Consider the following 25,343-nt stretch of genomic DNA (forward strand, 5'->3'; position numbering starts at 1 on the left):
CCGACTGTCGAGACCCTGTCCGGCACCCGATGGGGGCAGGGGTACACAGAGGTACAGGCATACCCTCCAACATGACCCATGTACAAAATGCTCTGCTTCTGGACTTCTTTGTTAATTTAGGATTGCCTTCACCTGTGCTGGAACACCATTATCATCACTGAACTAGTTAAACACAGGTGACTGCAATTATCAATTAAGCTGGAAGTTCAGAAGCAGAGCATTTTGTACCTAATGGAATGGATCATGTTGGAGGGTATGGGTACACAGATGACAGGTACAGGTTGGGGGCAGGGGTACACAGATGACAGAGGTACAGAATGCATACTTGCCTACCTGAACCTCTCCATGTGGGAGAAAATGCTCTGTGCCTTGACTTTCCTGGTAATGTACGATTGCCATCACCTGTGGTAAAACACCTTTACCTAGCTCCCCACAGGTGATGGCAATCATACATTACCAGGGAAGTCCAGGAACAGAGTATTTTCTCCCTTATGGAGATGGTCGGGTAGGGAAGTATGACAGAATGGGGACAAGGGCACACAGAGGTACAGAATGGGGGAAGCGGTACATAAAGGACAGAGGTACAGGATGGGGGCAGGGGTACACAGATGGCAGAGGTACAGGATAAGGGCAGGGGTACACAGATAACAGGTCCAGGATGGGGGCAGTGGTATACAGATGACAGGTACAGGATGGGGGCAGTTGTACACAGATACATACCTCCCAACATGACCCATGCCAGGAGGGACACAAAGCTGTGCTACTGCACTTTTCTGTCAATGTATGATTGCCATCACCTGTCGTGAAACACCTTTCTGATCATGTAACCCAGGCATTCCCAACCACGGTCCTCAAGGTACACCAACAGTGCAGGTTTTGTAGATATCCAGGCTTGAGCACAGGTGACTTAATTAGTATCTGAAGGATTCTGATTAAACCATCTGTGCTGAAGCCTGGATATCACTGTTGGTGTGCCTTGAGGACCATGGTTGAGGATGCCTGTCGTAACCTGTTCAACACAGGTGAAGGTAATCATACATTACGAGGGAAGTCCAGAAACAGAACATTGTGTCTCTCCTGGCATGGGTCATGTTGGGAGGTATGCAGATAACAGGTACAGAATGAGGGCATGGGTACACCGATGACAGAGTTACAGGTTAGGGGCACGGGCACACAGAGGTACAGGATGGGGGCAGTAGTACACAGATGACAGAGGCACAGGATGAGGGCAGTAGTACACGGATATACATGGTGAGGGCGGAGAACACCTTTTTCTTTTCTTTTTTTTACACTGGCCGGGCTGCAGTGCTGAAGGCTCCGGGAATATGGCGTCGGCGCCGCTTCCTTTTCCTGTGGGCGGAGCGTGGTGCTTGACGTCAGCAGGGAAGATGGCGGAGAGCAGGAGCGGACAGCACTGCACCTCCGGGACGGGACCGCGGGCTGGGGCGGCATGGGTCTACCTCCTCGGACTCCTGTCCCTGCTCTGCACGGCGACACCCTCCGGGGCCACCACACACTGGGTAGTGACAGAGGACGGGAAGATTCAGCAGCAGGTGAGCGCCTGGGGGTGTCAGTGGGGGCGCAGGGGTAACTGTCAGCACGGTGCAGTGCACGGGCAGATGTCAGCGGGTGTCAAGGCGGCACAGGGTCACCTGTCATTGACAGGCGCAGGGCACCCTACAGGGTGTGTCAGGGATGCTTGTCAGGAGGTGTAAGGCATGTACGGAGCCACCTGTCAGGGGGTGTCAGGTGTCACGGTGTCACCTGTGGGGGGTGAAGGTGTGGTGATCTCATCATGCACTGGGTACAAATATACCAACCCTGTCGGGGGGAGGCAGGGTCACTTCTCCGGTATGTACAGGGTGACATGTCAGGGTCCCTGACTCAGGGAGGTGCAGGGCCACCTGTCGGGAACCCGCAGGGGTGCCTACCAGGGGTTTAAGAGATGTTCAGGGCCGTCTGTCAGGGGGTGTCAGGGATCCACTGGGATGCCTGCCAGGAGGGTTAGGATGTACAGGCTCACCTGTCAGGCGGTGTTTGTGGGGATAGGGTGGTATAGGCTCACCTGACAGGGCGGCACAGGGTACCCCGTTGTAAGGATGTACCCTGTCAGGGAGTGTGAGATTGGTGCAGGATCACCTGGGATGGGGGCAGCACAGGGTCAGATGGGATATACCAGGGGTGCCTACCTGACCCTCTCCTTTAGGGAGAAAATGCTCTGTTCCTGGAGTTCCCTGGTAATGTATGATTGCCATCACCATTACACATGATGCGACACACTGTAATACCATTTATACATGATGCCACACACCTTAATGCCCATTATACATTATGGCACACACCGTGATGTCCATTACATGATATGCCACCTAAGTGCCACTTACCCACATGCTCATTGCTAGGAGTTTATTTCACAATGCCAGGAACTTCATGCTTTATGTCAGGGGCTTCATGCCTGATGCCAAGAGGGTTCCATTCTTGTTACCATGGGGGATTGCATGCTGGTTGCCATTCACTGCAGCACACAGGAGACTGGCACCCGGTGATAGCGAAAGGTGGGGAGATGACAGGCTGGGTCAGGGTGCATTGTGCCCCCCGCCGGCATTTATTTATTCAAGCTCCGTCGCGGCCGCCCACCAACACACCCACCCACCGAGAGAATGGAACCGAGGTGACAGCAGGCAGAGAGTGCAGAGCGGTGAGCGGTCCGTACCCGGCAGTCTTTAGAGCGGGTTGCGGCTATTTGAAATCTAGCTCAGGAAGAATGTCAGCCAATCAGTGGTCTTGCAACCCGGTGCGAATTTTCAAGTAGCCGCAACCCGCTGAAGACTGCCGACACGGGCAGTTCACCACTCTGCACTCTCTGCTCTGAAGACAGCCAGGCAGCACGGGCAGTTCGCCGCTCTCTGCCGGCTGTCACCTCTTGCCATTCTCTCAGTGGGTGGGAGGGCGGCCGCGACGGAGCTTAAATAAATAAATGACCGCGGGGGACACAATGCACCCTGACCCCCGGCCCAGCCTGTCATCTCCCCACCTTTCCCTATTGCCGGGTGACAGCAGCTACACAGTCTCCTGTGTGCTGCAGTGAATGGCCGCGGAATCTCCATCTGTGCTGCAGAGAGGGGAGGAAAAAAAAGTTCAGTGCTCGAAGTGCCGGTATGTCATACCGTTGTATACCGGCCCACTTCGAGCACTGGATATACGCGATACTGTATGTATGACATTATAAGGACACCTGTCAGTGTACGGATGTGCAGGCACCTGAGAGTTGCAACAACCTTAGCATGGAAAAAAAATGCTGCGTCCGCTACTTTGTAAAACTTCGTATACAGACTCCATAGCTCACCCGATATACTGTATTGCATATCAAATGAATTGGCACGGTTTCCTGGAGCATTGCATTGTATTTAAACGAAGAAACGTTTTGGCCATGCTGCAGTCTCGGGACCTGACAGCAGAGCTGTTTGGCAGGAAAGCAGCAATGATGTTAGGCAGGTATATATCTGTACCTGTCTAATTCCCCATACGCATTCTGCGATTTGTGTTTGATATACACCATAACATTAACGATAACATCATGCATATCATCCAGTGTGTACCCACTATATGGTTAATGGGCACTCCCGCAGATCCTTTATGAAATCCCCTGTTGTCTGGCCTGTAACACAGTTGCTGATGATGTGGTCAGATGTGACTGCGTGTAGAGACAACAGGGTGGATAGTTAACGACCCGTGGGTGCAGGCATTGTTAACCATATAGTGGGTACACACTAAACGATATGCACAATTTTATTGTTAGCAGATGTCTTATAGTGTGTACACAGCTGAATGCTCTGATCAGGTGTTCCCCCTAAGCTGCTGCTTATACAGTTGTACCCTGTTCTTAAGGAGCCCATACACGGTCCGTTGTGTATGGCTCCGTTCTGTACTATGCGATGCGCGCTCCCACGCATCACATAGTACGGTACAAAAAGTATCTGCTGCACATACTTTTTGTTCTAGCTATACATCGGATCGCAGTGCATGCACACTGCATGCACTAGGGATGCGATCCGATCCGATGTGTGCGGTTTAAGCACACAACGGATCCGATTAACGGACCGTGTATGGGGGGCATTAGTCTAATATTTCCATCCTAAGGGGGTATCAAAGTAGATGCAATACTTTTTCAGCGATACTAACATGCTATTAATGCAGCCAGGGTTAAACCAAATACTTTTTTTTTTTTTTTTTAAACTGTTTTTTTTTTCTTTCTTTTAATATGTTGTGACGACAGACATAACACCATGTCATCTTTACACACAAAAAATTTGATTTTTTTTTTACTTCTATTGGTTTAGTTCAGTCAACGCTTCAAAACAGACAGGGAACTGAAAAGGCATCTAAACTAATGTTTTATACAGAATGTTTAATGCCCGTGACATATCCAGTGCTAACGCTTAATTCCTTCGTTGTGTGTGCGTGTTTTAATTATATTTATAGTGTGAAATTGGTTTTATTGAAAGATTTCAAAAATCATATCAGAGCCTAATAACTTTGATGTTGGGGGTAAATTTACTAAGATGGGAATACAGTATTACATTTTTTTCTTTCATTAAAATGTTTAATGCCATTAAATTGCTTTAAACCAAAAAAGCTTTTTTTGTTTTGTTTTTTAAAAAAGGTTTTTTTTTTTTTTTTTTTTTTTAAACCCTTTTGCAGCTTAATGGTCATTATGAGGCGATACAATTATAGCCTTTTTTTTTTTTTGCCCAACAAATTACCCATTTTTGGTCAGTAACACATCGGATCTGGTATCCCCATGTGTTATTGTGACTCAAAGGGCTTCTTATTGTGGCTTGCACTTGGGATGCCACAGGGAACCTAATCCCTGATTAGTGCCAGGTATCGGGGATAATTGGATAGTCCCCGGGTGAATCCATTAGCTGCTGTACATTAGGCATAAATATACCAGACAAAGGGTAGAACCACCTGCTGAGGATTTACTGTACGTGTCTATCTAGGATGTGAACTATGTAGTGAGTACCCACTGAATTGGATGCACTATAATATAGTACAATACAATGCATAGCGTTTGGAAATATCTTATAGTGAGTACCCAGTTTAAGAAGTAAGTACATGCAAAAGTGGCCATTAGGGATGGCCATCATTGCCATTGCCATCGATGGCAATTCTGCAACTGGCCATCGATTGTGCTAAACTATGCAATGGATGACCATTGATATTTTTACATATCGATGGTCATCCATTGTGTTTGATTGGCCTGTGGGCCAATCAAAACACGGGGGTGGGGCTTCGCGGGGGGGGGGGGGCTATGCTCAGTGTCCCGGCACTTTGAAAAGAAAAAAAGCAAAACATCGTTTTGCTGTTCCGTCGATGGAGGGAAACCATCTTGTTCTCCCCCCTTGATGGCAAAAGTGTTCGACATCGGCCATGAACCATCGATGGACGATGGCCATCCCTAGCGGCCATTATTTACCCTACACAAAGACAATATGAATGCATTAGCATGGACACATGGTTTGTTCTAGACACACAATGATGTCCTTTACAGAGTCTGGCCCATTGTGTAGCATTGCTAAACTGGCTGTGTACAGTATAATCGGGCTCCTGTACTGTTATCACTGCTTAGAATTCTTTATACGTATTATTGTGCATGAAAGCTTACCAGCGGCTGTGCCCTACAGGTGGACTCCCCAATGAACTTGAAGCACCCCCATGACTTAGTGATCTTGATGAGACAGGAGACCACTGTTGGATACCTCAAGGAACTAGAGGTGGGTATTGTGCTGGAGGATTATAATCTCTCGCCCCTAACCGGATTCTCTGGTAAACCTTTGTCTTGTTTCTGCAGAAGCACCTTGTTGCTCAGAAGATTCACATTGAGGAGAACGAAGATAGGGACACAGGCCTGGAGCAGAGACACTACAAAGATGATCCAGATTGTGTTCTAGCCAAATTGCCTTTAGGGGACATGGACTTATACGATGGGACATACATACCGCTAGAGGACAAAAACATCAAGTACTGTTACTCCATAGTTCCAGTTGTGTTTCTGTAATAATGTCCTGATGCATAGCATACATTGGGGGAGATGTAAGAAGAGGTGGTGGTGTCACTGTGTGACACAAGGAACCTCTGTATATATAGGGGTTATTTTGGTTCACTCTTTCTGACAAATTCCTTCTTAGATGGACAAAACCATGGCCCTTATTCAGATCTGATCGCAGTACAAATTTGTTTTCAAAATGGGCAAAACCATGTGCACTGCAGGTGGGGCTGATGTAACATGTGCAGAGAGAGTTAGATTTGGGTGTGGTGTGCTGAAACTGAAATCTAAATTGCAGTGTAAAAATAATGCAGCCAGTATTTACCCTGCATAGGAAAAAAAAAACTCACACAAATGTAATTCTCTCTATACATGTTACATCTGCCCCACCTGCAGTGCACCTGGTTTTGCCCATTTTGAGAACAAATTTGTACTGCGATCAGATCTGAATAAGGGCCCATGTGCACTGCAGGTGGGGCACATGTAACATGTGCAGATACAATTAGATTTGGGTGGGGTTTTACTTCAAAGTGAGATCTATTTTGCAGTGTAAAAATAAAGCAGTCAGTATTTACCCTGCACAGAAACAAAATAACTCACCAAATCTAATTTTCTCTGCACATGTTACATCTGCCCCCCTGCAGTGCACATGGTTTTGTCCATCTAAGAAGGATTTTGTCAGAAAGAGTGAACCAAAATAACCCCCTATGTGAGTATATAATGTAGGCAAATCCTGCTCCTCCAAGTCAGGGGTGGGGGACCTTTTTTGTTCCAAGGGCCATTTGTATGGGGAAAAAAATCCTTAAGGGGCCATATGTAAAAATGTCTCTTACAAATTGTTCTGCTGCAGCCGTCCCACGCTCCAGTGGCTGCCGCTGAATGGCACAGACAGTCTCCGGCTGCTGCTGTTTAAGAGGAATCTCGCGAGAACTACTGACCTCTCACGAGAATTTCCCTGAACTTAACTCCCGGCAAAGCCGACTGGCGGGTGGGAGGGCCACTGAGAGCGGCTACGGGGGCAGCATACGGCCCCCAGGCCTGAGGTTCCCCACCCCTGCTCTACGTTATATGCAAACATTGAATGAATGGTTTTGACGTTTTGCTTCCTTATTGCTTCACCTCAATAAGATAATTGCCTCTATAATACATCTCCCCGTTCTCCTCTCTCGCAGTATGTTGCCCATAGCAACCAATGAGATTCTACTTATTAAATTAGCACCTTCTTGAAGATAAACCTGCTTGGTTGCTATGAGCAGGATCCCATTTTAGTAAATTTACTCCAAAGAGTCAGTCCGTGTACAGCAGCAGTGATAAAACACCCAGTATATTGTACATACTAGGAACCTGAATTCGGGTAGCTAGATTAGGGGGTATTCAATGTGCCGCCGCTATGTCCGACGGGGGAAATAGCCTCGGCTAATCAATGCTGTCTTTAGCGACAGTATTGAAGCTGGTTCACGGCAGAACGGGCCCAACTTTAGAAGCGGTCTGGCCCGTTCTGCCGATAACAGCCGTGGATTGTGGCGATCCCGGCCGCAGGTCGTCAATCCACAGCAGTTTTCGCGGCCACACCCCTTTTGTACCGGTCTGCAGGTGGAACATTGAATCCCGCCTGTTGTTCAGCTGTCGGGCTGACCGCAAATGGGCCAGGATCATGGCTGTCGGCACGGATAACCGATCCATCACTGTGATTGGACAGTCATGTACTGTTACATTGTCTACTGGAATTATGTTGTACATTCCAATAGGTCAACCCAAATAGATAAAATTAAATGAACCAATATGTATTATATGTGTATAAACACTGAGGTGTCAAAAGTCATGGTACATCAGTATGTAAAGGTAACGGCAGCTGGCACCACTGTACTGTGACGTCAATGGCCAGACATGCATCATTTGTAATGTGACGTGACCTGACCACCCTCTAGGCTGATCATGGCAAGGAACGTTCTATTTCCAACGGTCATGTGAACATTTGCCATGTATGTTAACTTTGAATACCTGATGGAAGGCATCACCACCTACTGTGGACTTGCGCAATGGGCGACGACAGGTGGTTAATGATTGTGACCAGTGTCCTCTGGCCCGAATTGTCAGTGGTAACAGACACTGGCACATATCTCAGCCACATTCAGTGCAGGAGGTTCCAGACACACATCCAGCAGGTCAGTGCAGCGTTCTCCAGCTTCTGTGGGATATAGGAGCAGAAGACCACCAGAGAGCCCCTGTTATCGCTATGAGACCAGACAGCACCTCACTAATTGGACCCTGGGGGGCCTACATGTTACCAGTCACCTGCCCCATTACTTTTGTGCCACAGTATATAATGGGTTAGCCTTATTTTACCATAACTACTGAAAAATAAAATGTCTGTGCGATAATGTTACTGTACGCTACTGGAAATATTATACGGTACTGTATGTGCGGTGTTTGGAACATCACTGCTAATAAGTGCGATGTGGACCCTGACCAGTATAACAGAGGCTGCCTGTAGTGCTGCAGTACTGTGTGCTGATCATTCTGTTTTGGGATTTGCAGCCCAGAAGATTATATAGATGTCCATAGTCCATTGCCTCCTGACCTGCTGCAGCCAGACTGCACCGGCATCATACAGCTTCCATTCAGCATCCATGCCTTTCAGCATCTCCGGGTATGAACTCCACAAACAAGTTCCTCAGTGCTGCTTCCTGTGCCCGGCTGCGACTCGTGTAATATGTGCTGAATCTTTCTAGGGAATTCAGGAGAGGAAGAACCTTTCTGCTCCTCTGCTGCCTAAAGAGGACCCGGTCTTCAACTCCCTGTCACAGAAGTTGGGGAGGAACATAGATGATATTGGGCACAGAATACACGAAAGTCTCCTTAAGGTATATTGCGGTTTCAGCAGACAAGTCCGCTTGTGTTTTCCATCTGCTAGTGCGTCTCTTGTAACAGCAAAATGACGTGTTGTCCTCTGTCTTACAGAATTCCACCTCCTGGGTCCTCTATAACATGGCCTCATTCTATTGGAGAATAAAGAATGAGCCCTACCACGTGGTGGAATGCGCCATGCGGGCACTGCACTTCTCTTCTAGGTACATAGCATGTATAAATTGTGACGGGCTAGGGCAATTCCGAGAGACAGATAAGGTTTACTAAACTGCCTGTTATTGTATGTACTGCAGATTTGGGGGGTATTCAATTAAACGGGATAATTCATACCCCTTTCACACTCGCAATTTTATCCCGGGTTTTTGCACCTGAACGCGCATCAACCCGGGATTTTGCTCAGTTTGAAAGGGTCTTGAAAGAATATCCCGGGATGAGCATTCCGGGATTTTTAACCAGGTCCTGACCTGGGTAGATTCTGGAATAAGCACGCGATGCGATCAGTGTGAATGGTCCTGTACCCGGGAGCTTTCTTGGGCTCACAAATGCTGATGTTATCTTTCAGAGCCTTGGAGTCCATTTCTAATGACACGCATATGTATTTGCAAGGATTTCCCGGGATCAGTGTGAATGGTGCTGTCCCGGGTCGGTCTGAGTGCAGTGTAAAAGGGTACATTCCCGGGTAGTGTCGCGGGAAGCATCCGGGAACACATTCCCGGGTATGACCCGGCTTTGCGCATGTGAAAGCGGTATCACTGAGGGCTAATTGATCCCCCGGGACAAAACAAGTGGGATTCCAGATGGCAACACAGTCAATAGGTCGACACCAAAAGTTAGACCTCCATTAGTTAGACGTTGACAAAAGGTAGACCTGCATTATTTAGGCGTTGACAGTTAGACATTAATGGGCATCTAACTTTTTTCAATGTCTAACTTTTGGTGTCGACCTATTGACTGTAAGACATTGTCTGTGAGCTATACCCCACTTGAAAAGAAATCCCAGGTAAGCATGTTTTTAGGTTCCGCGATCCCGTAAGGACATAGGTACAGGCATTTATCCCTGATTTTGTGTGTTAACGGCCATTAACCGTTAATTTATCAGGTAACAAAAAGGTCTCTAATTGAATAGCCCAGGGCGTTAATGCCTTAAGCTTCCACCTTTTTTTCACACCTGTTAAATACTAATTGAATCAGGGCCATCTTAACAGCAGTGTGGGCCCCTGGGCAAAGCAATTCACTGGGACCCTTACCCATTCTCCCCTCCTAGTAGTGGGGGGTGCTATCAGCAGCAGCTGTGATGTACCACGGGTGGCAGGGGGTGCTCTATCTTCCATTCAACATGTACCTGGATCAGTAACTTCTGCTAATTACTCCTTTACTGCACAGGTGGTGGGAGGGTGAATACTAACGTGTGGAAGGGGGCACTGAGCTGATTGAAGGGTCCCTTGTAAATGACTTCCAGGGAGGTAGGGGAGGGTTGGATAATAGAGTGGGTTTAATCGTCATTTTCCGGTGGAAGTGCAGCTTGTTTGACTGCATATATCGCCATTATCTGGAAATAGATTTATAATAGTATAAAAACCTAGAGTCCCACCTTTCAGGAGGTGCTGGGAACTTGGGGATCAGAGATCAGGAGCCAGAGCAATCCATTAAAAAAATATAAAACCGTACACCAGATGTTTGAAGCTGGAGCAGGGACTGGCTGCTGGAAGGCTGATATGTCTTGTTCTGGGCATGTTAGAGACAAGCCGCTAGTATCGGCAGAAAGGGGAGAGTCCCAGCTTTTGGAATATACTCTCAGAAAATATCTAAGTCAGAGAGAACCTGAGAAATATGACTGGAAATTGCAATTAACAGGTCGGATGTGGACTGCTGCTTTGAAGTTGGATATCTCCAGTTCCCCAGGGCCGATTTTCTAAATTCTGGTATCCCTGGAAAAAAGGGATCCTCAGCTATCAGAATAGGCCCTTATACACCTGGGGCCCCTGGGCAAGTACCCATTAAGCCCATACGAAAAGACGGCCCTGAATTGAATTCCCCCCTGTATACCTTTCTTTGCTGTCTGCATGCATGTTGATGAGAATTGCCCCATAGTTAAACATACTTGGTGTCTGAATGCTCCAAAAAGAATGGGGACCAGCGTGAGCCCCTCTCTGATAGAATCCAAAATAAGGGAAGGGTGATATGAGCGCTCAAGTGTCTTCCCTAACCAAGGATCACCTCATTTGTCTCATGCCGTACTCTGCCAAGAATCCGTAAGACCCATAACCGACCCATCATTTCGGCTTGGAACCCCATATACACAGCGGAATTCTGGCAGAAAGATGGTCTTCGCGCTCCACCTGGATGTAGTTTATTGCTGACCTGCGTAGCCTAGTGTGCGCAATGACCTCACACCCCACCAGAACAGCTGCACTGAGAATTGGGCAGATAGTTTCCCCAGGTAATGCCAGGATAGTATGCTTAGAAGCTTTAGTCTCCATTGTCAAGTGTTTGTCCAGATTACACTGCACAGAAAATACAAATGTACTATATTTAAATAAAACAAGTGATTGCGTAGAGTACAATGGACCTGTCTATGTACTTAACAAGTACTAAAGATGCTGGATACAATGTAGACAGCTGTTTCCCTGAGAACCAAGGTCAGTTCATGGTAGAACGTGGTCTGTTACATATAGGGCGGTATTCAATGAGCCGGAATCGCCAAGTTTTATGGCGATTCCGGGGTTTTTTCGTGGCTGACGGTGATTTTTGGAGCTCCAAATGCGAATCACCGTATTCAATGAGCTAGAATCGCCGTTGACGACCGGTGAATGAAGCTGCAATCGCCAAATGTTTTCCTGTACAAATCGCCGTTTTTTGTGTATAGGATTTTTCCTGGGGAATCGACGGTAGTTGAGGGGAATCGCCAAAAGTGTATTCAATGTGAAGTTGGCGATTCCTTTTTCTTCTTTCATATCGCCGTTCCTCTCCGAGTGCCCCTCGTCATCTTTTTATGGTGAACTTTTATAGGAACATGTGAAATAATTGGTTTTAAGTGCTCTATTTAACTATGCAAGTCTAATGTATTATTATTTGCTGCCCTTGTGTGATGTCATGGTCGTAGAAGTGCTATACAAATATATATTTAATTTTTTCAGGTATTTTTTTTTTCTCCCACAAAGCACTGTTCTTACCCATGGTGCACCTCACTTACCCATGATTCTCCTCCCCACCTCACTCCTTCGTTTGCCCTTTGACCAGATTTCCCAGCGTTTGCCGTCTGCTGTATGGGAAGCGTTTGTCCAGGGTAATTTGCTTGTTTCTAGCATTTATCTGCGATTTTTTAAACAACTGACTACATTAATGAGGCTGTGTAGGGAAACGCCGGTATGGCTGAGAATCGCCGTTAGGGACGGCGATTCTCAGCCACGTTGAATAGGGTGACTTGGCGACTCCCCACGAATCCCCATGCATGGCGATTCACTGCTAAAAACCGGCGATTGGCAGGCGAATGTTAAATCTGAATCACTGTAACCAGCGATTCAGGACATTGAATACCGCCCATAGTCTCTCACACGTTAGTGTTCTGTTCTAATGAAATGCTCACATGTATATTCCTGTCCTGTCTGTGAGCGAACTTAACACTTCGCAGGATGGGAGCATTTGATCAATGGACTGAAGTATTTTACTAATTGTCTAAGAATGTTGTTGAGAGGCTGGGTGATTAAGCAGCATGGATGGTGTTGTGTTTGAGAAAAAATGACCAATACGTATCTGTAGGTGCTGTCTTTAGCTGCTGCTCCGGAGGGAATTGTGGGAGCCCTCCAAAAGTAGGTAAAACTGGAAAAGGGGGGTTTTGAGCAGCACTGGGCTTCACTGAGAGAATCACAGAAAACTAATGAAACCGTTTAATGTGTACACAAATGACAAATCTGATAATAAAAAAAAAAAAGAGCAAGGTTGATAAAAATCAATAAAAAACGGTCAATGTTGCAACAAATTAATCCTGCATGCTTATAGAGGGAATTACTCCGCGAGGGATCTGTGTCACACATTGCTCCTGAGGAAGGTGCCACTTGGGCGCCGAAACGCGTTGATCCATTCCTTCTCCTTGGTTCCGGACCAGCACCTCTATATACAGCACAGGAACCTGCCGTCTCCACCTTTGCCAGCGAAGTGCTATTCGCCGATTGTGGACTACTCTAGAAGGACTGCACATTAACCTACTTCCAAGCTGGGTAAATTTCCAGAACTATCTTTTTTCTCTTACCTCAAGTTCTTTGATGAACCAAATATACCAATAGAGAGATCTCAAAGTCCTCATTGGAGGCCAGATCCCTCGCTGAGTAATTCTCTCCATAAACATGCAGGATTAATTTGTTGCAACATTGACCATTTGTATTGAATTTATCAACCTTGCTCTTTTTTATCATATTTGTCATTTGTGTACACATTAAACTGTTTAATTAGTTGTCTGTGATTCTCTCAGTGAAGCCCAGCGCTGCTCAAAACCCCCCTTTTTTTTTTTCTCTGGTGGTGGTGTTTCGAATTACTACCTTACAGCATTGAGACTACACCTGGAGAAAAACAAAAAGTGGAGTATTAAGACTAAAGACAGAGAGTGGAAGTCTTCTTGAGTGGGACAATGTAATAGCAGATATCAATAATTATTTCTGCTCAGTATTCACTGCTGAAAGAGAGGGGAAGGGGCCACAGTTAAGTATAGTCAGAAAAATGAAGGAGAAACAAATACATTTACAGAGGAGAAAGTCCTAACAGAACTCATAAAACTGAAAGTGGATAAATCAATGGGGCCAGATGGGATAAATCCAAGGATACTAAAAGAGCTTAAAGGGGAGCTGGTTAAACCAATAACAGAATTATTCAACCAGTCACTAGCTACTGGAGTAATCCCAGAGGACTGGAAAACAGCAAATGTAGTCCCACTGCACAAAAGTGGAAGCAAGGAAAAGGTAAGCAACCATCGACCAGTGAGCCTTACATCAGTAGTAGGGAAATTGATGGAAACTCTTAAAACATAGAGTTGTAGAATATCTAAAAACCAGCAACTTACATGATCCGAAACAGCATGGGTTTACTGGGGGAAGATCATGTCAAACAAATCTTATAGATTTTTTTTTTTTTGACTGGGTGAGTAAAGTAATAGATCAAGGGGAGGCTGTAGATGTAGCTTATCTAGACTTTAGTAAGGCTTTTGACACTGTCCCACATCGCAGACTGTTAAATAAACTTGAAAGCTTGGGATTGGATTCTAAGATGGTTGAATGGATAAGATCTTGGTTGCAGGACAGAAAACAGAGTTGTTATAAATGGAGTACAGTCAAAGGGTATCCGGACTATTTGTAGACAACAAGTAGATAGACAGCCATTAGGTCGACATGTCATTAGGTCGACATGGTTTTTTTCACTGTTTTGAGCCGACATGTGCCGACAGGCGGTATTTCATGCCCTACTATCCACTAGGGCGTGGTGAGAGAATAAAATAGTGTGCCGAGCGCAGCGGTTCACTTCAAACTGTGTCCATGTCGACTGTGTCGACATTTCGGCCAAAAAACACTGAAAAAAACAATGTCAACCTTTTGACTGTCGACCTAATGGCAGTGTCGACCTTTTGAGTTGTCGAACTAATGGTGTCGACCTAATGGCTGTCTATCTACTTGTCTACAAATGGTCCCACATGCCAGTCGAGGGAGGGAAAGGTTACAAGTGGAGTACCCCAGGGATCTGTAATTGAACCAGTGCTTTTTAATATCTGAATTGGTGATATTTCAAATGGAATTGAGGGTAAAATGTGCCTTTTTGCAGATGACATAAAGGTATGCAACAGGGTAGACACCAGGAGGGGTAAAACAAATGATTGATGATCTAGGTAGATTAGAGGAATGGTCAAGAGCATGGCAACTGCAGTTTAATGCCAACAAATGGAAAATCATGCACTTGGGTCTCAAAAATCCATAGACTAAATATAATATAAACTAGGTGATTCATCGCGATCTACGGGTGCTCTTCACACCGTCGTGAGGGGCGAAACCCCCTTAATTTGTGAACTTTTGTATTGTGAGAAATATGGTTAGAATTGTATGTAAGATGCCTGTATTTCAACTTGAGTTATAGGTGAAATGTGTTAAATAGTGAGCATGGAAGGGGGTGTGTATTGTTTTGTTTAATTAAAAAGCGGTTGTTTAAGTGTGTGTGTGTGTGTGTGTGTGTGTGTGTGCAATAGTATAGTAGGGTGTTTTTGGGTCAGCATCTCCCCACTAGCAGAGGTCAAGACACAGGAAAACAGGAGGCTCGGTAGTGAGTAGGGGTGTGTGGTCATAAGGGGGACTAAAGAGGAGGGTGGGGGACACTGCAACTTCTGCTGGTGGGTGAGGGCAGTGAGTCTGTCTCCTCTTACTGGGTGAGAGTTAGGGTGCATAAGGCTGGGCGGTAAAGCATAATAGGGGAATGTGGGCAACCCAGGGTGAGCGGGTCCCCACTGGCGGAAGTTACGGGTGTTAACGTGTATTTTATAACAATCCGGTGAATAATGCAGTTGATACACTATATTCGTTACTTTTATAAAACATACACTTGGTTACCCCTAACAACGTCAAGTTGCAACTGTTTGGGCAATCAATAGCTCAGTGAAGCCTCTCCATTCACTGACAATGTCCTTGGCTGTAAAACACATTAGCATATGAATAGATGTTCTTGGATCCATTGTAAAGTGACCACCACAAGTATAACCTGTTTTAACCCTTCTACTGCTGTATAAGGAATTAAAGCTATACTGTACCCTTTATAATGTCTAATGCAGCTATACCAATCAATATACAAACTGCTTATGGTTAGACCTGATGTTGCATCTAAAACGCTGATACCATGATGAAGAAATAATACACTCAGACATTGGTTATGTGGAGATCACGGATCTGACCCCGTGCATTATATTATTGATGTCCATAGTGAACACAAAGGGGGTTACAGAGTAAAACACAATACATATATGTATAAACTATAGAATAGTACAGTACAGCTTTTACATGGAATAGAAACATTACTACAATAGATATAAATGCAGATACCGCTAACACACACACAGACTGGCACAGCTAAGGAACAGATATTACCGTCAAGGGGAGCAAACACCATAAGCGGACAGGGGTTTCCCGAATTGTGCTCTGAAATAGATCACAATTTCTCTCAGATCCTAACACCACATTTTATACCAAAAAGGGGAGTGGGGACAGGCTGGGATATTATTGGATGCAGAAAGTTGACTGGGCATCTCTTCATTGGACTCCACATCATGGGTACGATTTCAGGTATTTGGTCAGAGCCTAGGAAACCAGTTTGAAGTAGATGTTTCTCTTTCAATGGTCCTGGTGACACAGCTCAACACTGGGATGTAGGAGGGTCCGAAGGAGCCAGGCACCTATCCTAAAGCTTTAGAGGGTAGGCTCCTCCCCTACTGCATCCCGGACTCTTCAGTTCGTGTTAGGTGCCCACTGGAGTGGGTGCTATTCTAAAGGGCTGCGGGAGCAGCTGAAGAATTAGAGGAGTTAGGGTATTTTATTATTTTATTAACTTTCACTCTAGCTAGGTAGGCTCAGTGTGAGGATTCTCATTAGTGAATCCTCACTCTGCTAGCGCAGCAGGAGATGACAAAAGCGCGTCCTGTCAGCTCACTGTGCACAGGGGAGACGCTGTCTGGCCTCCCTGTGCAGCGCTTACAGCTTCTTTTAAGAAGCTGCCTGGGCTCCGGAGCGCTCTGAAACCGGCTTCACGCTAGGTGGGGATCATGGGGGAAAGGCGCTCCGTGATGGCGGCGGCCATTTTCTGCGGAGCTTACACACTGAGCTCCTGTTATGAGAGGACAGCAGTGTTGTTACAGGCATGTTCCAAGTGGTCCCCAGTCGAGGGGGAGATACTGGAACTAGGAGATCCTACTAAGGGAGCGGCTGTCTGGGGGTGGTTGGCGCCAAAAGTCACGGACCCCGCAGCAGCAGGGACTTGGTCTCTTCCCTCACTCTGTTTTGGCGCCATTCGGAACGCTTGCAGCGGAGCTGAGCTGGCTGACAGATCCTGACAGTGTTTGGATTTCCTGGGCATCGTTTCCCCGCATTTGAAACCGACAGACAGATAAGTGGCTGGGTGCATTGACTCTGTATAAGCGCTGTTGTACATTGTATGCACTGTGTGGTTACTTTTACGTCATGTCTGAGCAACAAGCTGTAGTTTTGGGGGAGGGAGCCCTTAATACTTTGAGCAAAAAAGAAGGATGAATGTACAGCGCTAGGTTGTCTGAAAAAGTATGTACTACCACATGTTGATAATCAAAACATTTATTAATGAAAATACAATTTTAATGAGAGCTCTCATAATAATTCATAACAATAGAAATATATAAAAATTTTAAAAAATGTATAAAAACATACATGGAACAGAGGCTCTCTGATGCAAGTATCTCCACAGTAGTCACCAATAAGTTTTATATTTACCAAGGGGAGACGGGGGGAGGGGAAGTCTCCTTAATGATCTGGCTGCAAAGGTAGTGTCCCAATCCGGGTAAATGCCCAGTATATCCAGGTGGTCCAAGCAGATGATTTTTATGGCAGTCCTTTTGGTATGTGTGTACCTTGCATGACACTGCTGCTGTCTGCTGGTTTAAACGAAGTCCTGGAAGCAATGGATGAACCGGTCCGGATTAAAGTGCGGGATAAGTGCAGTCCTTGGTATTGTGCAAAATGGCAAATGGCAGTTAGGTGCGGTGGAGAGGTGCTGGATACTGCTCAACGCGTTTCGACGCTGGCTCGCGTCTTCATCAGGAGCTTGGGTATGGGGTCTTGTTCAGGGACCCTGTATAAATACCCTGGTTTGATTATTCCCATGATTGCAGGTGTGGGAACTTCAGTGATCATTACAATCAATATACATCAAAATACATAGTAAATACATTAAAAACAAACATGTGGTAGGTATGCACAGGAGGAGTGCATATAAATCCGTTTATTATCTACAGTAAGTAGGAAAAAACAAGTTTTAAAAAACGACAATGAGGTCATGTGGTCATGTCACATGATCGGAGTTGGTCACATGACTCCGGGGTTCACAATTATACCCAAGTATTTATAGATTCAAGGATAGCTCGGGAAGTGGGTAATGTGGGTGTGCATAGGTATGGTAAGTGTCTATAAGGCAACTGTCTCCTAAAAACATTTTTTATTTTATAGCGCGCACACACATTAAACCACTCTCTGTGGTTGGCAGAAGTGTTTAGTGATTGCGCTTCCGGTCCATCGGGATCCCCCTTGGTTGGCGGAAGTTAGTTGCGCTGATGCCAGCGCTCATTTTTGTACAAGACTGTACTCGATTATCCGGAATGACGCTCCCGGAAGTGATGCTCCCGGAGGGCGGAAGTGCAATCTTACTGCGTATAATGGTTGGAATAACCAGGGGTGTAACGCAGTATACTGTCACCGGAAATGGGACTCTGGATGGCGGAAATCCAGACCCATTTTACACATTGGATGGCAAAAAAGAGATAATAAAAGGGAGAGGTAGGCGTAAGGTATATAGAAAATATGTAGCAATTCATTGATGTTCAGAGAGACGTTCAGAGAGTAGGATTTTATCACAGATCTATAGTACATGGTGGAGTAAAAATAATAATAATAATGATAATAATCGACCAAATAATATATAAATAAATACATAAATAAAGAAATGTAAAACATATGGAATCTATCTATTGTCTATGGAAATCATATGGAACAGAAGCATATATATTTCTCTATGTAGTCATGATTAGAGAGATATCATAGGAGGTTACTTTATAATTATAATTTATTTCACAGATAATCAGATATTATTATTATGGATGGTCAACTAGGCGAAAAGGAAGGGGGGGGGGATTTGTTCAAATACATATTATTCATTATGATGTTATATTCCGAAAGGAGATGGGGGGAGGGGGGGGGGGTAGAGGATTTAACGGACCAGGTGAGTGGCCCCCAATTACAATACACTATTTAATTCTAACGCCTCATTGAGGCCATCTGGATGTAGACTATTCAGTTTAAAGGTCCAGAATACCTCTTGACGGCAAAGGGTCTTGTACCTATCCCCTCCCCTCATGGAGGGGGGGATATGTTCAAGACCTACGATCCGCAAACCCTTGGGATCATTACTGTGAACCTGCGAAAAATGTCTGGAGAGGCTGTGGCTAGCCAGCCCCTTGATGATGTTACGGCGGTGTTCCATAAAGCGGGTTTTTAGTGTACGTGTAGTACGTCCTACATATTTTAGGTCACAAGGACATATCAAGAGATATATGACGAATTGGGTGTCACAATTAATGAAATTCTTTATTGTGGCCAATTCGTCCTCAGTCTGTACCTGTAGGGTTCTGTGGTTGGCATGATTGCATGTGGTGCAGCGGTTTTTGCCACATTTATAGAACCCAACGGGTCTCTGGATTAACCAGGAATTGGTACTGGGATTATCAGTTTTTTCTTTTTCCATTTTTAAATGGCTGGGTGCCAACATAGTCTTCAAGGATCTATTCTTTTTATAAATGATGGTGGGTCTATTGGGTAATAGGTCCCTCAGAATCCTGTCATGTTTTAGTATACCATAATTTTTATTGATAATTTGTCTGATTTGGAAATGAGCTGTATTGTATTTACAGATAAATGCCATATCATGGCTTCCATCTTGTTGTTTCTTTGGTTTATTAACCAATAGGTCTTCCCTTTTCATTTTACGGACTTCATTTAAGGCTTCTTGTAGGAGGGGGTCTGGGTATCCTCTTTGTTTGAAAGAAGCAATGATATCAATAGCTTGCTCATTAAACAATTCCAATGAGGAACAGTTGCGGCGAATCCGCATCAACTGTCCTTTAGGAATGTTGGTTTTCCACGGTTTGTGGTGTGAACTTTTATAATGTAGATACGAATGGGTATCAACAGTTTTGGTATAGTTTGAGGTGATAATGTTAGAGTTGACTATATCCAGAGAAATATCCAAAAATTCAATATGTGAGGGGTTATAATGTGAGGTGAGAGTTAAATTGGTTGTGATTAAGTGAGGTGACAAAGTGTTCTGCTGATAGATAGTCCCCATCCCAAATGATAAAAAGATCATCTATATAACGGCCATAGAACACCAGATTCGCACCAAAGTCGCCGCCCCACACATGGGTGTCCTCGAACTCCCCCATGTATAGGTTGGCATAACTTGGCGCAAATCTGGTGCCCATGGCCGTCCCCATCACCTGAAGATAATGTGTGTGGGAAAATAAAAAATAATTGTGAGTCAAGATGAAAAAGATAGAAGAGATAATGAAGGATTGTTGGTCCTGTGTCGGGTCGCTGTCCCTTTTTAATTTATTGGCAAGATGTAAAATGCCAAGATTGTGTGGTATGTTGGTATATAATGCTTTGACGTCTAAGGTCATAAAGGCATAGGTTTCCTTCCAGACTATGGTCTGGATTCTTTGGAGAAAATGGGTGGTATCCTTGAGATGCGACCTGAGCACAGGAACAAGAGGTTGTAAGAAAGAATCCACATAATGTGACAAATTGGTGGTAAGGGACCCAATACCTGAAATTATAGGACGACCAGGAGGTGAGGTGAGTGATTTATGAATTTTGGGAAGGTGATAGTAGGTGGGTGTGATGGGGTGAGTAACAAACAAAAATTGCCATGTTTCTTTAGAAATGGTGTTGAGGGCTAAAGCCTCATCCAATACATTTTTAAGTTCTATTTGAAAAGTGTCCGTGGGATCTTTTTTAAGTACCTTGTAAAAATCCTTATTGTTAAGTTGAGTAAGTGCTTCCCGGATATAGTCCTCTCTATCCTGGATCACCAGACCCCCTCCTTTGTCTGCCTCCTTTATAATGATGGATGTGTCCTGTGTAAGTAATTTTAGAGCTCTTTTTTCCTCTCTACTTAGATTGGAGTTCTGGATGTTTTCTTTTTTGGACCCCAATTTACAGAGGTTTTTGAAGTCCTCCAAAGTGACCTTATAGAAGGTTTCTATGTTGGCACTTTTGGCTGAAATCGGAAAGAATTCCGATTTCCGTTTAAATGTTTTGGGTTCGGTATCATAGATTTTGATTGGGGATCTATCACCTGGTTGGGTCTGGTTTTCCTGCAGTAATTCCTGTAGGGCCATCAGTGCAGGATCATCAGATGCGTCTAATACAATTGGAAAGGATATTTCTGTATCTTTAATTATATTTTTATTCGCAAAGTATCTTTTGCGACAAAGGGTGCGGATATATCTATTCAACTCCACATAGAGTTCAAAGATATTTGGGTTACTAGAAGGAACATATTTCAGACCCTTTGCCAGCAAAGACAATTCGCTCTCACTGAGTTGTTTTGAAGAGATGTTGAAGATATTTTTGTGGTCTAATTTATCAGGGTCTGATGTTCTATTTTTCTTGGTTAATCTTTTCTGGTGTTCTTTTTTTGATTGTGCCCCTCCTCTGTTTCCTCTAGACTTCTTTCCCTTTGTCTTTTTGGTGTCCCCTGTTGAGATATGGGGTGATTGAGTTCCCAATGGTTGGGGCGTGGTCGAACCTCCCGAAAATCCCGTTGGGGGGATCTATGGTAATTCCTATTCCAGTTTTGTCTCTCTTTGGGTCTAGCACCTTGTTCTCTAGAGGGATGGAAACGTGGGACTATGTGGGGAATCTGTAGTACTGTTTGGACGTTTCTCCCTTCTATTTTTGGAGGTGTTACGTTTCTGTTGGAAAGATTCATATCTGGGATCTGAGTCCCTATCATATCTATTGTTTGAGTATCTTGATTGGGGTCTCGAATAAGATCTTGAATTTGGTTTATTACTTTTGTTCCTGTCTCTATATGATCTTACTCGGTCATTTTGATAATCTTCCAAGTCTCGCCTGAACTTTGTCACAAACCGTGGGTCTCAGCCCCGTCTGAGACCACGTCCATTACCTTCCCGGTGGTCAGCGCTGAGAGTAAGGCCTCTGGTAGCTATCAGCGCCTGGCGAGATGTCCCATGTTTGGCTGGTGTTGACCCGTGCAATCGACATGCCGGCACGCTGGAGCCCGCGCGTCATGGGCGCCGCCATGACACATGCGCTCAGCTGACCAGAGGGTCCAATCCCGCGGTCCAGCCAGGGTGACCTCTGACCCACACACCTGCACACCTCTCAGGTGTACTCACTCTTTCCCTGGACTGATTGGTGCTGCTGACGCTAACCAATCAGTGCGCAGCAAGGGGGATATATTCCGGCTTCTAACTCACAGTCATCGCCTTGAATATGTGTTCATCTGACCTCAGTCCCTCCTGTGTTCAGCTGTTTCCAAAGGCTCCTGGTTATCCGGTCTCCCCGTGTACCTCTCGCAGTTTCCTGCATACTACCTGGTTTATCATCTCCAGAAGACTCCTGCCATTCCACTCTGCAGTCGAGTATTATTCCTGTTACCATCTTTACCTGGCATACCATCTCCAGAAGCCTCCTGCAAAATAACCATCGTGCAGTTGAGTGATCTCATCGACCCTGCTGTCGACATCAGTGTTGACACTTTCACACTGTACCCTCCAGAGACTATTCCAATTCCCAGTGTCTCCAATATCACTACCACTCTCCGCCTACGTCCAGAGGACCAGGGCAGAGGGCCGCGACCTGCCTGTCAGACGCAGCGAAGTCCATATCCCCTTGCGGGGGTCTCTGGTGAATACCGCTGGCAGGTTAGACTCCGCGCCTCTGTTTCTGGTTTCAGCCAACATTCTGGTACGCAAGGCAGTGCCTCTGTGCATGTCATTCATCAGGCCTCCGGCCTTCCGCTACACAGCGCCCTCCACTGGTCCACCACGGTCAGGGCCGGGAACACAGCAGACCCAGAACCTGACAGTATATTCAAGGCCGATGGACTCGGCCCAAGACCCAAGTGTGGGACCAGCGGTTCTTCAAAATGTTGCTGCCAGAATGGAGACCCAAGAAGCTACTCAGCAGCAGGTGATTAAATTCTTACAAGATGTATCCAGTCGGTTGGACACCCTGCAACAGTCCCTGTCGACTTCTGTGTCAACCACTACCGTAAGATCAGCAACACCAGCTTTATCATCCCGTCTCCACCTGCCAGCACCCACCAAATACGATGGTGACCCCAAGACCTGCAGAGGGTTTATCAACCAGTGCCAAATTCAGTTCGAATTGGTTCCTCATAACTTTCCTACGGCCAGAATTAAAATCGCATACATGGTGTCATTATTAACTGGCTCGGCCCTAAAGTGGGTATCACCCTTATGGGAAAAAGCAGATCCTCTGCTGACAGACTATGACCAATTCCTCCTGACCTTCCGCCGCATATTCGACTTGCCAGGTCGACCCGTGTCAGCAGCTACCGACATCCTCCAGGTTAAGCAAGGGTCCCGCCCCATGGGGCAGTATGTAATCCACTTTCAAACTCTCGCGTCTGAATTACAGTGGAACAATGAAGCCCTGACAGCTGCCTTCTGGTTAGGAGTTTCTGACCGGATCAAAGATGAGCTGGCATCTCGCGACCTTCCTACCCCCTTGGAAGATCTCATATCTCTATGTGTCAAGATTGATCTACGTCTTCGTGAGAGAGGACTAGAAAAACACAAGAAGTTAATTCCCAAAGTTTCTCCCAAGATTCGTTCTGAGTCCGCTACGCGTGAAGAACCAATGCAAGTGGGTAGATCACGATTGACTCCCGAAGAACGCACCCGTAGGCAGCGCAATCGCCTGTGCATATATTGTGCTGCTCCTAGCCATTTCATTAACAATTGTCCTGAGCGTTCGGGAAACGACCGGGCCTAACCTGCAAGGGAGGAGTCAGGTTGGGTCAAGTGGCAAAATCTCCTCCAGAACATGACTTTGTCTTACCCGTATCTTTGGATACTCCTACTGGTACCCATTCCAGTACCGCCCTGGCAGACTCCGGCTCGGCCGGGAACTTTATTTCTCAAGACCTGGTCACTAAACTGAAGATTCCAATGGAACCACTAGTTCCACACCTAGCTGTGACAGCAGTTGACGGCAGCAGAATCCCAGGCAGTGAGGTTCGCTTCTGTACCAGTCTCCTCACCCTCAGAGTCGGCATGCTGCACCAGGAACAGATCAAATTTCTCGTTATTCCCAAATCTTCTTATGAAATCGTCCTTGGTCTTCCCTGGTTTCGTCTTCACAACCCAAACATCAATTGGAAGACGCTACAGATCGAGCAATGGAGTTCTCATTGCCAACAGCAGTGTATCAAGTCAGTGGTGCCCACTCGTTCAGCCAATGTAAAAATGCTTCCTGGCCTCCCTGAAGTCTATAGTGAATTCGCTGATGTGTTCTGCGAACAGTCCGCTGATACTCTTCCTCCTCATCGTGATTGGGACTGTAAAATTGACCTTCTCTCAGAGAAATTCCCCCCTAAAGGTCGAACTTACCCATTGTCCGTTCCTGAGACACAAGCCATGTCGGCATACATACAGGAGAATCTTCAGAAAGGCTTCATCCGGCGCTCAAGTTCACCAGCAGGCGCAGGTTTCTTTTTTGTAAAGAAAAAAGATGGAGGCCTCCGTCCGTGCATCGATTACCGGGGTTTAAACAGTATCACAGTCAAGAACAGTTACCCCCTTCCTCTTATTACAGAACTTTTTGACCGAGTGCGAGGTGCCCAAGTCTTCACCAAATTGGATCTCCGTGGGGCATACAACTTAATAAGAATCCGTGAAGGTGACGAGTGGAAGACCGCATTTAACACCCGGGATGGTCATTACGAGTACCTGGTAATGCCTTTCGGTCTTTGTAATGCCCCAGCAGTATTCCAGCAATTTGTAAACGAGGTCTTTAGGGACATGCTCTACGTTTGCCTTGTGGTATACCTCGATGACATTCTCATTTTTTCAAAAGACTTATCCTCTCATCGAACTCAGGTCAAGGAAGTATTGTCTCGTCTTCGCAGAAACAAACTGTATGGCAAAATCTCCAAATGTACTTTCGAAGTCCCTTCTGTGCCTTTCCTCGGATACATCATTTCTGGGTTCGACCTACGTATGGATCCAGAGAAGTTAGAGGCTATTAATGGGTGGTCACAACCCACTTCCCTCAAAGCAGTCCAACGCTTCATAGGGTTTTCCAACTACTACAGGAAATTCATTCGAGGCTTCTCCACGCTGATTGCACCCATCACCGCACTCACAAAAAAAGGGGCTAATCCAGCCAACTGGCCCTCAGAAGCCATCGCAGCCTTCCAGTTTTTAAAACAAGCTTTTGTCACTGCTCCTATCCTGTCCCAGCCTGATGTCGACAAACCCTTTTTTCTTGAGGTAGATGCCTCTCACATAGGAGTCGGTGCTGTACTATCTCAAAAGAACAGTGATGAAAAACTCCACCCCTGTGGGTTCTTCTCTCGCAAGTTTCTTCCAGCAGAAAGAAATTACTCCATT

General features: G+C 45.7%; 1 protein-coding gene across 1 annotated transcript in view; it reads left to right on the forward strand.

The window, feature by feature from the left end:
* Positions 1 to 1,340: 1,340 nt before the first annotated feature.
* The window catches only part of TTC17 (tetratricopeptide repeat domain 17), a 96,805-nt gene continuing 72,802 nt past the window's right edge, over positions 1,341 to 25,343 (forward strand). Inside the window, exons 1-6 of the mRNA XM_083163897.1 lie at positions 1,341 to 1,553; positions 5,688 to 5,777; positions 5,855 to 6,024; positions 8,588 to 8,699; positions 8,782 to 8,913; positions 9,011 to 9,120. Of these exons, the coding sequence (XP_083020023.1) occupies positions 1,389 to 1,553; positions 5,688 to 5,777; positions 5,855 to 6,024; positions 8,588 to 8,699; positions 8,782 to 8,913; positions 9,011 to 9,120 (779 nt within the window). The 5' untranslated portion in view covers positions 1,341 to 1,388. The remainder of the gene's footprint in view (positions 1,554 to 5,687; positions 5,778 to 5,854; positions 6,025 to 8,587; positions 8,700 to 8,781; positions 8,914 to 9,010; positions 9,121 to 25,343) is intronic.

This window comes from Crinia signifera, chromosome 11, assembly GCF_055691185.1.
Source record: "Crinia signifera chromosome 11, ASM5569118v1, whole genome shotgun sequence".
In the NCBI taxonomy this organism is placed as follows: Eukaryota; Metazoa; Chordata; class Amphibia; order Anura; family Myobatrachidae; genus Crinia; species Crinia signifera.